This window comes from Alligator mississippiensis, chromosome 1, assembly GCF_030867095.1.
Source record: "Alligator mississippiensis isolate rAllMis1 chromosome 1, rAllMis1, whole genome shotgun sequence".
NCBI classification, from domain to species: Eukaryota; Metazoa; Chordata; order Crocodylia; family Alligatoridae; genus Alligator; species Alligator mississippiensis.
The window spans coordinates 192,736,991-192,754,094 of NC_081824.1; the positions used below are offsets into that span (position 1 = coordinate 192,736,991).

The following is a 17,104-nucleotide window of genomic DNA, read 5'->3' on the forward strand; positions in this document are numbered from 1 at the left end:
GTGATTTGTGTGGAGGATGCCTTGGGCTACTGGCTAAGGAGCAGTGAATTTTAATCCCAGTCCCAGCCCTTCACATTGGATATTGCAAGATCCTGCTGGCTCAGGATGATAAAAAGAAGATAACTTTCATCTTCCCTTTGGGATTCTGTCAGTTCAAATGCCTACCCCTAGGCATCTGCAACTTTTCAGCATCTCATGGAGAAATTGTGGGAGACATGAATTTACAGGTATCTGTCTGTTTGGATGACCTAATGGTATTAGGGTCTGAAGAAGCACGTTGAAAAAAAATCCTGTTCACATTAAACTGGCTAGAAGCCTAGAGTCAAAAGTTACCAGTTGATAAATACTAGTTCTGTAGAACAATCAAATATGTGGGAACATTGTATCACAGAAAAGTTTAAATACAGATCCTCAAAAATTGGAGGCTCTTAGTACATGATTCTTCCCACAATATTACAGGAAGCCAAGAACTTTCTGATTTAGGGAACATACCACAAATTCATGAAAAATGATGTCAGTCCAGAAGAAGAAAAGGAAATGTAAGACAAAACCAAAAGGTCTTCAAAACTTTACACTGTAATCCATTGAAATCCTATGGGAATTGATAGGATGAGAGGCAAGACCTCTGGGAAATCATTAGATCAACACAAGTTTTTCTGGGAAATCATTAATTGCCTGACTCATACCCTGTTTTTACCTTTGATCAAAGCACAATTTTGTTCTATATACAGATGCCAGTTTGGATAACTTAAGAGGAATGTTATACCCAGAAGGCAAATGAAGCCCTCTGTATTTTGCCAGATGAGTAGTCTCTCCAAAAGTGTGACATAAATAGGAATTCTTGGCCTTATGATGGGTGTCACTGAGAAATTTTGAGCATGTTTGTATGGTGCTCAGTTCCAGGAATGGACAAATAACAATGCACTGATTTGTGAGAGGCAAAGATTTGTGTGGGTGATATCTGTTATTGGACCAACTGCATTGTTGGGATGGATTTAGGCAAGCTTTCAAATGCAGGCATTCTTCTCCAGAAGACCTTCAGAAAGATGTCCTGCCAAAGCTTGCCCAAATCTATTGCAATCAGGCAGGTAGTCCAATAAAAGCTATCACACACAAAAATCTTTGGCTCTCATATTTCCTGGACTTTCACAATTACAACATCACTCCAACACTATCAATGCATTGATTTGCATTTTCATTTGCCAAGGAAAAGATGCAGTGGCTATGAGCTCAGCATTTAGAATCTTTTGGAAAGAAGCAATACAGTGCTGATGCACTAACCTGTCATCCATGAACTCCAAACTTGACTATAATTCCTGTGGATGGAGCAAACACTATTTTCAGTGCAAGTTGCCTATGATCACTATTTCAGAACAACCCTCAAGGGCATGTGAGAGACTTTGGAGCGATCCCTTAACAGTGGACCTATCTCATAACTATATTACACTGTATTAGTCCCCATTATTCAAGCTCAATGCTGCTGACAGATCTAAGGTCCAGATGTAAATGAATGGTCATCATCACACATGTTTTGTTATAAAGTTATGATACAATCTAGCCAGGATTATTGCATTTTCCCAAGAGGTGTGGCAGTTGTTAAGAGAATGGAATAGACTGAAGCTGTTTAAGGAAGAGCTGTGTTGAATACCAACAGAGCAGCTACCAAATCAGCAAATTCAGTGTTTCTAAGGAAGTACAGAGAACTTGCCCTGAAAGATGATGATTTTGGACCTTTGGTGAAGGAAAGAACCTTAGAAATCATTCTGAGCTGGTTCCAGTTGCCCCAAATGGCTGAGAATCTTTTCAGGAAATATGAGACACCCTTGCAGAGTTCAAAAGACAAGCTTTACCCACCAGATCTATGTCTGGAAAACATTACCAACACCAAGCCCTTGCAACTGCCCTTCCTTTATTACTTCTGTAGAGTTGGACCAGAAGGATGTGACTGGCCATTAACAGAGCCCATCCACTGTTATATTCCTAGCGTATGGATTTCCAGTTTGGATGTACTTGGACCAAAGGAATAAGAGGATCGGCAATCTAATTAATTGATTCTCCAGTTTGACAGTTATGCTCCTGTCTCTTTCATGCCCTTTTCATGAGGATGACTCTCTGGGCATGAGCCAGAGTGGAAGCAAATAGTTGCTGTGCTCTCCCGAGCATTAAGGAAGTAGTGGATGTGGGTGTTGTAGTAACCTGCAGAAAAGAGGGCAGGTTTTTATGTTATTACTTAGTGTATAGTTTATGAAAAAAGAAGCCCTTTTGCATGGCTGTTGCATACCAATGCAAGGCTGTGACACAGTTTGGTCTTTACTTACATAGATGGGCTTATACAGCAGTAAATAGCATCACCAAGCTATGGAAATGATTTGTCCTGTAGAATAATGTATGTTTATCTTGCTTAAACTACAGTGCACACAGCTCCAAGGAAGACTGCCAGATTTGCTTTTACATACATAGTTTCTCCAGCCAGATGAAAGTTATTTACTCTGAACTGGCAGGTCCTAATAGGGTGTTGTACCAGTGGGTTACATCCAAAGGTGAAGGACTTTTCCACAAAGCCTGTGTGAATTTTTGAAGCCCACTGTGGTCAGAAGAATCAACATTTCTCATAACTATTTGTTATTTGAAGGCCGTGTGTCATTCTGTCTGTCACTCCGTATGGTAGATTCTGGAGCAGGCTGGAAATCTTGTTTCAAAACAAGACTAAAATGCTAGTATATATACTGTTTTTTAAATTAGTTGCTTTTGGATCTTTCCACAATAAATTAATCTGGATCCTTGTGTTACTATGCTTTTTACAACAAGATTCAGAGGAAATTAAGTTAATCTTTTGTGTCTTGTACATTGTTATCTTATTGTTTGGATTACAGGAAAGAGAACTGCCTAGAATCCCAAACCCAAATCCCAGGCCCATTGTTCTGGATGCTACAAAAACTTATGGTCCTGCCACCAGGATTTTCCAGCCAATACAGAACAAGTTTGGAGGGGAAACAGAGGCATAAAGAAATAAAAGGCTCTATCTCAGATCATACAGCAAATCAATCTGTGAGGCAGAAAAAATGCAGATTTCCTAAATTCCCAGCTGTAACAGGGGTCCTCAGCACTGCTACTGGGAAGCAGGTGAATGTAAGGCCATAAACTGCAGAGCCAAGGGTTTCAGAGCAAAGCAGCTAGTCTGGCCCAGGCTGTGCTCATGGAAGAACTGAGAGACTGCTGACAGAAGAGAGCCTGAGGAGAGATCAACCAGGAGAGAACATAATGTAGTTGTTTTTTTGCTGATTTGGGATGAAGATGCTGTAAGGCACAGGATCGTAGAATCATAGAAAATTGGAGTTGGAAGAGACCTTGGGAGGTCATCTAGTCCAACCCCCGGCTAAAAGCTGGACCATCACCAACCATATCATCCCAGCCAAGACTTTGTACACTTAGGTCTTAAAAACTTGTAAGGATGGAGATTCTCCCACATCTCTGGGAGCCTGTTCCAGTGCTTTACGACCTTCCTAGTGAGAAAGTTTTCCTAATATCTATCCTAAACTTCCCTTGCTGCAACTTGCTCCTTCTTCTGTCATCTGCCACTACTGAGAATAGTTTAACTCCATCCTTTTTGTAACCACCCTTCAGGTAGTTGAAGGCTGTTATTAAATCCCCTCTTAGTCTTCTCTTCTCCAGATTAAATAAGTCCAATTCTCTCAGCCTCTCCTCAAGTCATGTGTTCCAGACCCCTAACCATTTTTATTACCCTCCACTGGACTCTTTCCAATTTGTCTATACCCTTTCTGTAGTGGGGGGCCCCAAAATTGAACACAGTACTCCGGATGTGGCCTCACCAGTGCTGAATAGAGGGGAAAAATCACTTCCCTGGATCTGCTGACAAAGCTCCTACTAATGCAGCTCAGTGTGCCATTACCCTTCTTGGCAACTTATTATCCTCTGTAACCCCCAGATCCTTTTCTGCAGAGCTGCTAAGCCAGTATGGACTGTGCAGTAAATGTTTCTCATCTACATGTGCAGTAGGCCTGTGCGGAGTGGCAAGTATTCGCTTTGGATTTGGATTCAGCCAATTCAGAGGAACGGTGATTCTATTCAGAGATTTGAATAACTGTCCTGATTTGATTAGGCCAAATCAGATCTGAAGATTTAGCACCACTTTGGAGATTGGCCATAGACTAAACAAGCAGTAGTCTTCACCATACTAGACACAGCTGCCTCCAGCTGGTAAGTCTGTTGTAGTGGCAGAGGGGGGAGGTAAGGCACGTGAGGGTGGGAGGGATTGGGGCTGGGACAAGCTGCCCAGCTGGGGTGGGAGGCACGGGACTTGGGGAGGGGGGCAGGGGGTGTGGGTGTGGTGCCCACAGTATCATGTGTATTCACTATCCTGTGCTTCAAAATGGCAGGGGGGCGGGTGGTGGCATTTTAACCAAAGCTTGTTTGACACACTAATTAGTACATGTTGAAGCAGAAATCCAACTCTTGTATAGGTGCAATTAGACACACAGTTAGTGGGGGTGGTTTAGTCAGGGACAATCTTGTTCTGATTAGGTGGCTGGATTTGATGGCCTCATGAAACTCCTTGCAACTACTTTCCTATGATCTGAAGACAAATAAAATAAGCCAAGTTTATTTATATAAGCCAATTATTGCACTAAGAAGGGCAGGCAGGGGACATAAATACTTTCCCTTAAATCCTCATAATTCTGGACCTTAAATATTTAACAGTATGCATGTGAGTGAAGATGGAAGATGTCTGGCAATCTTATTTTGCCTAGAGTGGGTCAACTTAATCGTTTAAATTGAAGACCAATCAAATGTTGTGCAAGTTGTTATCTTTGATACAGAACTGAACAATTGAGAATTCACTGTTGTGCTTGTCATTTTGTCTTACCCTTTCTTTGTTGTAAAATTTCCATTGCTGAACAAGATTAATTTACATGATGGTTACAGGCTCTGGGCTCTTGCCAGTGCTATCACAGGAGCAGCTGAACTGATGGTAGCATAGGTGATAATTATTTCCTTATTTTGTCCAAGGCATAAGGTAGCCATAGGAAGACTGAGTAACTTTGAATAATTCTGAACACCTGGCTATTGTTCATCATGGACGCTGGAGCTATGAGCAGCCGGAACATCAAGAACTTTTCTCCCTCTTAAGAGCCAATAAACTTCCAGTTTTTAGGTTTGGTGTATATATTTTGATTCTGTCTGGCTTACTATCTTGTTACTTTCTGTTAGACTTGTGGAATAGTTATATTGTTTCTTTGTGTAATAAATCTCTCCTGAGCTCTCCAGGCTGATGCACATCCAGACCATCTGTAAAGCAGGAGTTGTGCTTTACCAGTACAACCAAACTCTTAATTAGGAAATACACCAAGTTACAATAGCAAAGCTATCTTTGTTTATTAGAAGATAGGTTAAATAGCTCCTGCTAAGTACCCTCTTAGCAGCATCAGTTAACACCTATTGTGGCTGCCAGACAAACTTTACTGATTGGGCTTTGAAGCCGTACTGGCTTTTATGAGAACTAGTAATTCATGTTTTGCATGAAAACAAAATGCAAATCTAAAGTGAGCAGCACACCTTTTAACCCACTGGACCACTTCCAAGTACTTGCGGAAGAGTTTGCCCCGGATTCATACCCACTGTTTCTGGTTCTGATTTTTCCCTGCCACCACTGGATTGATCCCTTAAGGCAGTAATTCTCAACCAGGATGCAAACACCCACACGTGATTGACAAGACAAAGCCAGATATTGCAAATAAGAATCCACATTGTCAACAACATTCTGACTTGTTGTGGTCTTTCTGAGTTTTTTGCAACAAAAAGTGCTCTAATATTTTTCCATAGTTTAAAAACAAGTGAAAGCTAAAAACAGGCATTTTCCATAGGGTGTATTGAGTCTAATTAGGGGTGCTTTGAGTCTAATGAGGGGTCCTTGAGTCTAAAAAGGTTGAGAATCTCTGACTAAGGGTATGTCCAAGGTCTTCTGGTGGAAGGACTCCAGCACTTGGTCCTTCTTGATGATAATGCTATTGACGTTATTTCTTAGAGCCAGCAGCATGCCAGGAGCCCATAGTTCTGTACTGATTCCCACCAAAGGGCCCATGAAGCACTTAACAAAGTACTGATCTATATAAGGAAAGGAAACATTGTTTTGTAGTAAGGCAATCTGGGTGAAACTCCTGGCTCTGGCACAAGCTTCCTGTGTGAACTTGGGCAAGTTACTTAGGGTATGTTTATCTGGCACAAGGCAGTGTGGAGACACCCAAGCTAGACTGTATACTTGAAGTAGTACAGCCATGATAGTTCAGCACTCTACCTCATCTAATATAACCTACTTCTCAGCAGAGATAATTTGCTTGGGCAAATGCAATGCTGTCACGGCTACACCACTTCTGGTACCTGCTCTAGCTTATTCAGACCTAGCTTGGGTGATCCTGTTGTACCATGTAGGCATACCTCTTACCTACCTCTCCATACATCTGCCTTTCATCTGTAAAATGAGGGAAATACTACTCTGCTCTGAGACTGTCTTCTCTGTGAAGATTGCAAGTGCTTCAGAATATGAACACAAAATGGTACTGTGTTCATTTAGTGCAGGGGTGGGCAATTATTTGGGCCCAAGACACACAGGGAGTTTTGATGACCTGTCACAGGTTAGTTCAGCACTGTCCCTCGACCTCCTCCCTCTGTGCAACAACTCACCAAAACTTCCTATGGAGCTTTGGATGGGTGAGGAGCAGTGTTTGGGAGTGGGACAGGTGCAATCTGCTCCTTGCACACCCTGCTGTCACAACCAAATTAAGTAGTGCCCATGTCACAAACAAGTAATAACCATTTAAAAGTTTTTTCTGCACTAGATTAACTAAGGGTTAACAATAATGATAGTAACCGCTTTTTTCTGCGCATGTCAAAAAGAAATTTATTGCTGCGCCACTAACAGAGATAAAAACTTTTGCCTTCTTTGCTTTATATAAATCATTATAATTGGTCAAAGAAAACAAGGAGTAACCCTGTGAAAATAACACCCTAGCAAAGACCGCTAGATAATTGGCGATTCTAATTAGATTTATGACGTGGCGAAAAACAATTGGCTATCATACAAACAAAACCCGCTTACATTTTTCGCAAAGTGGAAGACAACTCTGCCCACACCTTGGAGTAAATCTGACAATTTGATCAGTTGTCAGCGTCTTCCCGCCACGACCTCCCTGGCGTACCCTTGCCCCGCATGCCCGATAAGCCGACCGCCGGCCCGTATATATATATCTGCAGAACGACTGAACGACGATCTCTAAGCTGTAACTAACTAAGTATCTCTGACCTCCGTCTTACACCGCCTTGACGTGAGTAAACAATCTTGCTTTGCAACCGATAAGCATCCGCCTAATTAATTCCACTCCAAGCATCACAAGTACCCACCTGACGGCCTTCTAAGGCCCCGGACCCTTATCTGCCCGGGTGGGAGTCAGGGAGAGCTGCTGGCCGGCTGCCCTGGGTCCCGACACCTGCCCTGTGAAGGAGGTGGGGAGTGTGTTTATTGGGTGGATGGGGGGGCGGCGGTGAGGCAGGCCAAGTGTGTGGGTGGGCTGTCTGGGAGCCAGTCAGGGATGGGGGGAAGGAGTGGGAGGAGGGGGGCATGCATGTACAGCAGAGCTTGCAAGGTTTGTGGCTGCCCCGGTGGCACTCTGCATGGGGCCAAGCCTTGCCCGAGCAGCCTGCACTGTGCTTCCGCTCACACCTGCCAGCCCCGTCCCCAGTCCTGGCCTGTGTCCCGGCCAGCGCACAGCTTCTGGTGGAGCTGTTCCTGGTGTGGCTGCAGCTGGCCACGTGCTGCTTTGCTCCCCTTGCCCCCGTTGGAAGCTTCCCCCCACCCACCTGCCCAGAGTGACACATCAGGGGCAGGAGTGGGAAGAAGAGCTGCCACTCGAGGTGGTGTAGCAGAGCAGCACCTGGCCAGCTGCAGCCTCACTGGGAACAGCCCCACTGGAAGCTGCAAGTGCTGGTCAGGGCTGATGGGGCTGTTCTGCTCCCCTTGCTTCCAGCTGCAGCTCCTGCCCCTGCCCCTTCTACAGTACTCTGGGTGGGCAGGCGGGTAGAGGGAAGCTTTAGCAGGATGGCTTCTGCCTGCTGGGCTCATGCTCCAGCTCCCAGCCACCTTCCACCCATTGCACCCTCCCACAGGTGGCTGCTCATCACACTGGGCATGTGGAGCAGGTGGAAGGCAGCTAGGAGTTGGAGCTCCGCATGTTGGAGCTCCCCCCCCCCACCCCTCCCCAATCTGGAGCAGTGCAGTAGGGGCAGGAGGAGGAGACACAGCTGGAGTTGAGGGGAGCAGAAGCCTCATGGGTCTGGGCCCTGGCCAGTGTGCACAGACCCTGGTGGGGCTGTTCCTGGTGAAACTGCAGCTAGCCAGGGGCTGCTCTGCTCCTCACCTCCACCAGCAGCTCCTCCTCTTGCTCCTGTCCCTGCTGCCCTGCTCCAGGTGAGTTTGTTGGGGTGAGAAACATCAGCCATGCTGCTCCTGCTGAAAGTAAGGGGAGCACAGCATCCCCCAGCCAGCTACAGCTGCACGGGGAACAGCCCCATCAGAAGCTGCATGTTGGCTGGGGCCCAGGCTGGTGGGTGCCAGTGGGAGGGCAGTATGGGCTACCCTGGCAGGAGCAGTTGGGTCTTGGCCCCATGAGAAGTGTTGTGGGGGCAGCTGCTGGCTAAATTTAGTCATTTGGCAAGATGGATCTGCCTCATGGGCCGTATTTTGACCACCCCTTATTTAGGGTCTAGCGTGAAGGAGGGCTGATCGTAGTGGAGGCCTGTGGGCATTAATGTAATATAAACAGAGTCAAAGATTCATAACAATAAATAATAAGTAACAAATAACATACTTCCATTACATATTAAATTAATATTAATTTTAAGCTGGAATTCATAGAAATTTTGGCATATCTAGAAATTGTCCAGATGGAGGATGAGTGCCCCACAATTAATAGTAGACCAGAGTTTTTTATTTATAAAATTGGGACTAATGTCTTGGCTGCTCTGAAGGTGGATTAGATGATTGCATTGCCTGAAGGTTTTTTAATGGGCACTTAAAATAGGATACATGCAGCATGGTATATTAGTAGCCAAATGGGCCCTACACTACTTAACCCCTTGGAGTTTCCCCCTGGGTGTTTTGTAGTCGGAGGGAGCATAAGAAGGATGATTCTGTTTTCCCAGAGTAATTTGGGGAACCCGTGTTCTGAATCTGTTCACTTTATCCCTGTCTATGGAGATCAGAATGGGGCCCAGAGAATATACTTAATATTTCTAATGTCATTCCACAACAGTCCTTCTGCCTTGTGCAAGCATGGCCGGCAGTTTCCTGCCTGCTGATTTGTCCTGTGACAGCTACAAGAGTCTAATGAAAAATGAGAAGAATGTGTTAGAGATCTCAGCAGCCATATTTCACAGCGTGTTTTTGAAACCGTTTGTTTTCTTAGCTTCCTGAGGTCAATGGTTACAAGAGATGGATGTCACCACGTGTGCTCATTTGAAAGAAAAGATGGTTAGGTAAGCTTACAGTTCTATGGAAAAATAAAGAATCATGAAAAATTCTTGTTCATTTAATTTAGGGAATGATCAAGACTTCAGAAATCCTTGTTTAGAAAATAAGACAAAATTCATGATCTTTTTTAGGTAAGTTACTGATTTTTTTCCACATTATTCCTCAAAATCATGATGAATGACATATTAACATTAACCAATATGCATGAATTTTCTTGACTAACATGAACTTGTATCTGATTGAACAGAAAAACTCCTGTTGCTTCCAGTGGGCTTTGGATTTGATTTGTAATAAAAAAATCTTTGTTCGTTATTTATTTAGTATTAAGGGGTGCACTAATATTTAAATCAGTTAAATAACACTAAGCAGACATTTGAGAACTTATCAATTATTAGAACCGTGGTATTATGCCATAAAGAATATAAATGTATTTAAATCTAACAAAAGGCTTACCTTTTACTTAAACTCAGTAGAGCATCCTAAGGGGAGTTAGAATGCAATTTATGTAGTCTATATGTAATATTTTCATTGTAGATCTCAGACAGATTTACCAATATGCACAGATATCCTCATTTTACAGATGGGGGAACCTGAGGTGCAGAAGGAGAATAAGTAAATGGCTAGTTACAGAGCTAGTCATTAGCAGACCTGGGATGAGATTGCTGGCTTTCAGATTCCTGGTCTACTGCCAAATTCACTGGACCAAAATATCTTTACATTGACACTAAAGCAGCAGACTTACCAGCTTTGCAACTATTCTCACCCCCACCTTCCAAGCAGTTGTCTACACAAGTCTGGGGACACGCTCAGGGAGACCAGCAGGTGCACGGCACCATGGGTCACCTCGATGTTTCACTTCTTAGTGTTCCCAGATGCTTCTAGCCAATAGGAACATAGTAGCCCATAGGGTTCTAATTAACTCACAGTCTAAACTTCAGAATAGTTTTTAACTCTTTGGTTGCTAGATTAAAATATCATTAAGAACCCATATCGAATTCCGTGTCCTCTAAGGTTACATATTTGTAACAAGCTATGAAGTTTTATTGTTGTTAGCATTTTGGTGCAACCAGCAGAGACAGGAAGAGGGGCCTCAAGAGCAGATATTGAAGCTGGAAAAATACCATTTTACCTGTGTTTAATTCACAGTGCTAGATTTTGTGACCATTATGCCTCATAGGCAGACACTCTCTCCTATTACCAGAGTCTGTACTCTCAGCTCACTATTCAGGGATTTGTCACACAACACCCATTAGCATTCATGGGAGCTATGCATGGCCAGTCCTCTGGGTACAGAGTTGAAAATATACTGCTTCTGGCTATAATAAAGTGCAAGGTGAAGCTCCCTGTACTACTGCAGTTTCCTGACTTTGTGGTACAATACATTTGTATGATCCTTGGTGCTGGCTAAAGAAGAAAGAGAAATTAAATGGTAGGAAAGAGCATGATGAAGCAAATGGTATAGTATAATAGAAACTAGTTACAAGGCATCAGATGCAGCTATCAAACAGTTCAGTTTTAAAATGAACAGATGTCACAGGACAATGCAAAGACTGTGTAGAATAACCCTGAGGCATAATGAAAAATTGTTAGAGGTGTGGGAATGTGGCAAGTTTTTCCAAACAGATCTTTTGGGATTGCTTATATACCCAAAAGCACTGGCAAAAGGGAGACTAATTGGAACTAATAGTTGAGCAGGTGATACCAGTATGGTGAAGTTTCTTGTCAAACAGTTTTTTCTTGTTTTCCACAAATCAGAAAGTGCTATTTGATATAAAAATGTACTTGCTAATTTGGCAAATAGCCTTATGTAACAAATGCATGAAAATTTGCAGTTCCAGTGTGCAACAAATCAGTTCTCACTTATTACATTAAACACAAGTTTTTTAAATATAATGATCACATGAAGCATAGATCTCTTGGATACGTATTAGGCAAAAATCTTCCGTGGAATTTTTTTTGTGGGAAATGTTTGTGTTTTAATGAAATTCTTCTGGTTTTCATAAAATGAGGAAGTGAGAGCTGAAAATGTGATTTTTCAGTGGCCAAAACCAAAACATTCTTTGTGTCAATAATCCAGAGAAAAATCTTTCCATGGGGAAATTTTTTCCCTGGTGAGTTAACTGTAGTATCCACCTACTGGAGTACGTGATTGGTAGCAGATATCTAGTATCATGTCAGAATGTCCTATTATTACATATATTAAACTTCCAGAGGCACATATAAGCTATACATCTTGTTGACATACTTTTAATATTAAATTTAAAAATCTTCCTTTGTAAAACAAAGTACCCGGAATATTAAGTGGCTGATCCTGAAGGACTGCAGGAGTGGATCAGACTGTCGAAAGTCTGAAATGATGCGACTTCTAAATGTCAGCTTCCTTGAGCACATGGACTAGAGATGGATGCAGTCTGCTGCATTGCATCTGGAACTGGATTCAGTGCATGCAGATGCTTGGCAAAAGCAGTTGATAATCTAAGGACTTGGCTCAGCATATTATAAAGCTGCAAAATTTGGATCCAGCTTTGGGTTTCAAAGAGTCCAGAGCTTGAGGTAGTTTGGCTGTGGCGCGCTTGTTTAATTCATCTCTATTTTTTATGCATTTAAAATATCTCAAGTTACTGTTTATTGAATGTTACATCAAAATAATCCTATTGTTTGCACTGGTGAGTATAGTCTATATTAATACAGTAAAGTTAGGTCCAGGGTCTTAACAGGCTATGTCATGTTACTCATGTTATGTTTTCTTGTTTTTTCTTCTTTAATATTTAAATCTTACATTTACCTTGTGTTTCCTTGAAAGCAATTATGAATTAAGAAAAGAGACGATATGGCATTCCTGATTGTCACAACCCCATTCTTATCACAGTAAACCCACAGAGAGCCCCTTTCAGAAAGCTTTCCCAAAGTCCCTAGCCTTTTGACATGTGATATATTGGTTCTCCTCCTCCCTTTGTTACAGTAGGTAAATTACACACTGAGCCAATGACAGTCCCTCTGTAGGAAGTGTCCACATTTAGCATTGCTTTCCTATCAGAGGGTGGGTGGCCAGGGGGTACAAATGCCATCAGTGATAGCTGACAGACAGATGAGGAAATCAGTGGGACATCCCCTTGTATCGTGCCTTTTTTTGTAGCACTGTCAGGCACCCTGCTTACAGTGTTGCTCAACTATGCTTCTGATATCCCCTGGAAATGAAAAACAACCCATGTACCATTTTCTCAGAGGGCAAAAATATTCCAGTAAAATGAAAGATAAAGGATAAACAGGAACAAAAGAGTGGGAGAGTCGGAGGGGGAGGGTGGAGACTTGAAATGAAGCATTAATGAGCTCACTCAGAGCACTATTCTTGAAGACCTTTAAAAAAAAAAAAGATTCCTGAGGAAAGATGAAAGCGTTCTTTAATTTCCTTTGTGAAAGGAAAGAAAATACACAGCATGCTGTGGAGAATACAATTGGGAAGGAAGGACAGTATAGTAATATGCTATCTTAAATTCCTGGCTTCTCTCACTGCAGTCAGAGCAGAGGCAGTCTTTACATTGACTTCAGAGGGAGCTGAAGCAGGCCCTAAAAAAAAAAAAAAAAAAGTGGGGAGGGAGAAAATTAAACACTCGGACCTGATTTTATTAACAGGAGTCTCACCACTGCTAACAATAGGATTAGTCTGATGTAAAATCATTGTGAGAAGATGTCATTTTGATAATGATGTATGCTTTAAATCACTGAATGGTGCAGCATTCAATATACGCTTTCAGTTAAATCAACAAAACAAAACTGTACTAAAAAGTAAACGTCATAAAATAAATAGCAGTGCATCCTAAAATGGTATGTACCCAGACATTAGCCCTGAACCCCTACAAAAGGTTACACTTGCTTAGCTTATGTATGCTGAGTAGTCCTGTAAGACAATGCAAAAAAGCCAAGCACATGTGTGAGTTTTGCAGGATTGGATCCATGAAGTTTTAAAGGTGTCAGACACTTGCTTTACTAGAGACTATCAAATCTGTCTCATTTTCTGTTATTTATGATGTATGAAAATACATAATAGTATTTCCCTGTCTTTCAACAGTTTTATTTATTTTTAACACAAAGGTAATTACTGAAAAATAGCCCAAGGTGGTACTTCATTAAAAGGCACTGTCATTTTTTCTAGCAAATATTTGTGTATTCTCTACAGAGAGAGCAAGCCAAGGCAGAAGCCCCTTCCAGTGTGTAGTAGTACAGAGTTCAGTCTGTCACCTTGTTATACAAGTTGTCGCGTTGAAGCCAGCGAGGTGAACTTACATAAGTGTTGTGCAATTGAGAAATACGGTACTGAAGTTGCTAATTTTGTCCAAGATGCTCTGCAAATTGTTGTTGCAGCCATATAAACTCTTTTCAGATATTTGAGTATAACAGCCTTCAAAGGAAAAATAAAATGCTTTTGTGGGACTTTTAACAAAATGACAAAGTCCTGTTTTCAAAAGTGTCTTAGGCTATGTCAATACCTTCTTGCTGTTGCCAGCAGGACTGGTGGGAGATAGCAGCAACCCTAGCAAACGAACAGACCGTGTACACATTCAAATGTTTCCAGTGGCTCTGCACAGCTCCACTTAGGAGTTAAGCTTCCAGAACATGAAGTGCATTTTGGGAAGGCACCAGCTGCTCAGTGGACTTTACCAGCTAGGTGAAAGAATGGGAGTGTCTGTATATGCTGGCTGCAGGGCAGTTGCAGAGACCTTGCTACACACAGCAGAGGTAGCATAACTCTGCTGGCAGAGGGTGGGGCCATACTGCTACAGGCAGGCTCTGATGCAGAGGCAGTCAAAGTTCTGCTAGTAAAACTGGACGTCTTCAGGCCAGGGCCCAGATATTTAAAGAGATTTGCATCTACAGGCACCTAAATAGATACCTCATCAAATTCTTGAAAGAACACCTTGGTTTTAGAAATCCCATTATGTTTATTTTTTATGTTAGGGGCCTTAAATGCCTCTTCTAAAGTGCCCAAGTTACTTTTGAGAATTTGATGTAAGCTCCTAATTCACTTACATGGTTTTTTTTTTTAAACCTGCCTTTTTCGTAACAATATAGGATGCATCCAAACGAGCGTGGGCGTGCAATATGCAGTGCTGCACATGAGAATTTGATGAGGATCTCCCAGGGTCAAAAAAACTCGTGCCTAAAAAAGACAGGAAGGAACAACTGGTGGCAGTGCACACTGCTCAAAACTGGAGCCTGGCTGGCCAGGCTCCCTGCTGAAGGATCACCATGGCTGCAGCTCCCAGGGGCCCTCAGGACCCCAGGTGAGGCTTCTGGGGCCAGCACAGTTGCTAGCCCCAGCCTCCCCTACCCCACCTGGGGCAAAGTTGCATGCCAGAGTATGTGTGGCATGGGCATTTCTCAGGGGCAAGTAGCAGCAGCACACATTATGCTGCCGCTGTTTGTCCTTGGAGAAACGCACCTTCCCACTTGTGGAGACACGTCCACAGTGTCTAAAGAAATCTGGTTCAGGATTAACTCAAACATAACTATAGAAATGGCCATTTCTAAATTACCGTCAGGTCACAGATCTCAACATGTAAAATTTGGACACAAATGATGTGGTACAAATGAGTTGTACAACACTATTTTTTAATATGGTGAATCTGGCCATTTAGTGATAGTATGTTGTTTTTTCATGAGTTAGGAAGGGCTTGTTTTTCAGTGGCAGTCCTGAGCTGAGGAGGAAAGCTATATGATGCAACCAAGGGATGCAGTGGAAGAAGTATGTCTTTCTCTATGAGCCTGGCTAATTCTGCCTGTTGGCAGAGAGAAGGGGACCACTGCTCCATCTTCTTAGTGCTCTTCTGTAGAGTGTAGTGCTACTTCTGGGCACTTTTACATATGCTCTGGAGGTGGGGAGGTGGTGCTTTAGCTGGAGCAGTTCCAAGAACTTGAGTTCAAGTGTCCCCACTACGATTTTTAAGTTTAGGGACACTGATACATGAGACACAGCAGACTGATGGAGTGCAGCAATTGCCATGCTTCAGCAGGCTTAATTAATCAAGTCTGCTCCAACACACTCTGAGCAGAATTCTAGCATGTTGGAGCAGCCTCCATTCTCTTGTATAGGCGCCCACTGAGACTACCCCTGGAAAGTTGTTCTGTTCCTCTTGGAGTGCAAGAACATTTGCTGTGGCCATTCCCTGCATGGGAGGCATAACAAGAAAAGGTGTGGCCCTATTAAATAGTTTTACAAATCTACTTGACCCTTATGTAAGACTAAGCAGTCTTAATGGGGTGCACTCCTAATGGGGTGCAGAGGTAACTTCACTCTGTGTGTTCACCAGTGGAGCTGTCTGGCCCTAAGAAGGGTAGTAAACTCTTTGTTGAGAAGGTGTATAATGGTAGAAGCATAGCCTCTTCTCTGGAAGATCAGAGAGATAGTCTTCCATGATAGAGAAGAAGAGCATTGAGCACTGGGATCTTCATTTAGTCAAGCTAAGCAGAAAAAGCAAAAACAGATTAACAAAGCAGTATTAAGATTGTCAAATGATAGGAGATATACAGAAAAGAGTAGAGGACTAAGAAATGCATTTGCCTAAAATCAGCTGTTATAGTTAGGGACCTACTTAAATCGTGGTTTTGTGATTTTCACAGAAACAAAAACAGCAATCTCTGTGATAGCAGTGAAAAATGGCATTGGCCGTGATTTCCCAGGAAATCAACCAAAGCAAGCAAAAAAAACTTAATAAAAATAAAATTCTGTCTCCCCAGTGGGAGCCAGTGGTCCTCACTGCTGCTGTGGCCTGGTGTTGTAGCCAACCTGGGAGGGGAAGGTGTCTGCTGGTGGGGTGGCTTGAAGGACAGCACCCAAGATGGTGGCTACTTCCTCGTGCATCTCCACCAATCTGTGCTGAGGGGCGGGGCCTCATGAAGGGCAGCCAGTAGTCATGATGGCAGCCACCCCCCTATCCCTCCCCCTCTGGGGCCTCTCTCCAATCAGTGCCAAGGGTCAGGGCTGCTGTGAAATGACCATGAAATCAGCTCTTTGGGCTGTGACCGAGCCATGAAAATTGCTTTCTTTCACCACAAGTAAATTAGGTCACTAATTATAGAGCAGAACAAAATGAAGCCCTACTCCCCTCACTCATGTTTAAGGGAGGCCTTAGATGTACTAGCAGGCCTTGCACTAGCAGGAGATCTTTTTAAGGTCTCTCTCCAAAATAGCCTACAGCAGAGCTTGGAAGTTTGATGGATCTGGGCTGGGATGTTATGTATGTTCTGTCCACTAGGGCTGTGCGAAGCTTCAGTCCCTGATTCTATTCAGTGCAGATTTGGCCCAATTTGGTGGCCAAATCTCTGAATCTGAATTAAATCAGAGGACCCTTTAATTTCTCTGAATCAAATCGGAACCCTCCGAATCAATTCAGAGATTCAGAAAGATTCAGTGATTCGGACACAGACACAGCTTTAAATGTTTTTTCTACATACCTCTAGGTAGCAGGCAGCGCATGAACACTGCAGTGCTGGGGTGCATGGAGTGTCCCACAGATGCGCAGGGGGCTCCCCAGTGTGCTCAGCAGCAGATCCGGAAGTGGACCA

General features: G+C 43.0%; 1 protein-coding gene across 9 annotated transcripts in view; it reads left to right on the top strand.

The window, feature by feature from the left end:
- LOC132245644 (uncharacterized) overlaps positions 1-17,104 on the top strand; it is a 241,338-nt gene that overhangs the window by 157,613 nt on the left and 66,621 nt on the right. Inside the window, exons 8-9 of one of the 9 annotated variants that reach the window (XM_059718341.1) lie at positions 2,874-4,218; positions 5,029-5,183. The exons of 4 other annotated variants lie outside the window; for them this stretch is intronic. In XM_059718341.1, coding sequence (XP_059574324.1) covers positions 2,874-3,005 — 132 coding nt within the window. In that variant the 3' untranslated portion in view covers positions 3,006-4,218; positions 5,029-5,183. Of the gene's footprint in view, positions 1-2,873; positions 4,219-5,028; positions 5,184-9,476; positions 9,545-9,608; positions 9,673-17,104 lie in introns of those variants that run through there. 4 more of the 9 variants (XR_009457378.1, XM_059718344.1, XM_059718353.1 and 1 more) reach the window with 4 other exon arrangements.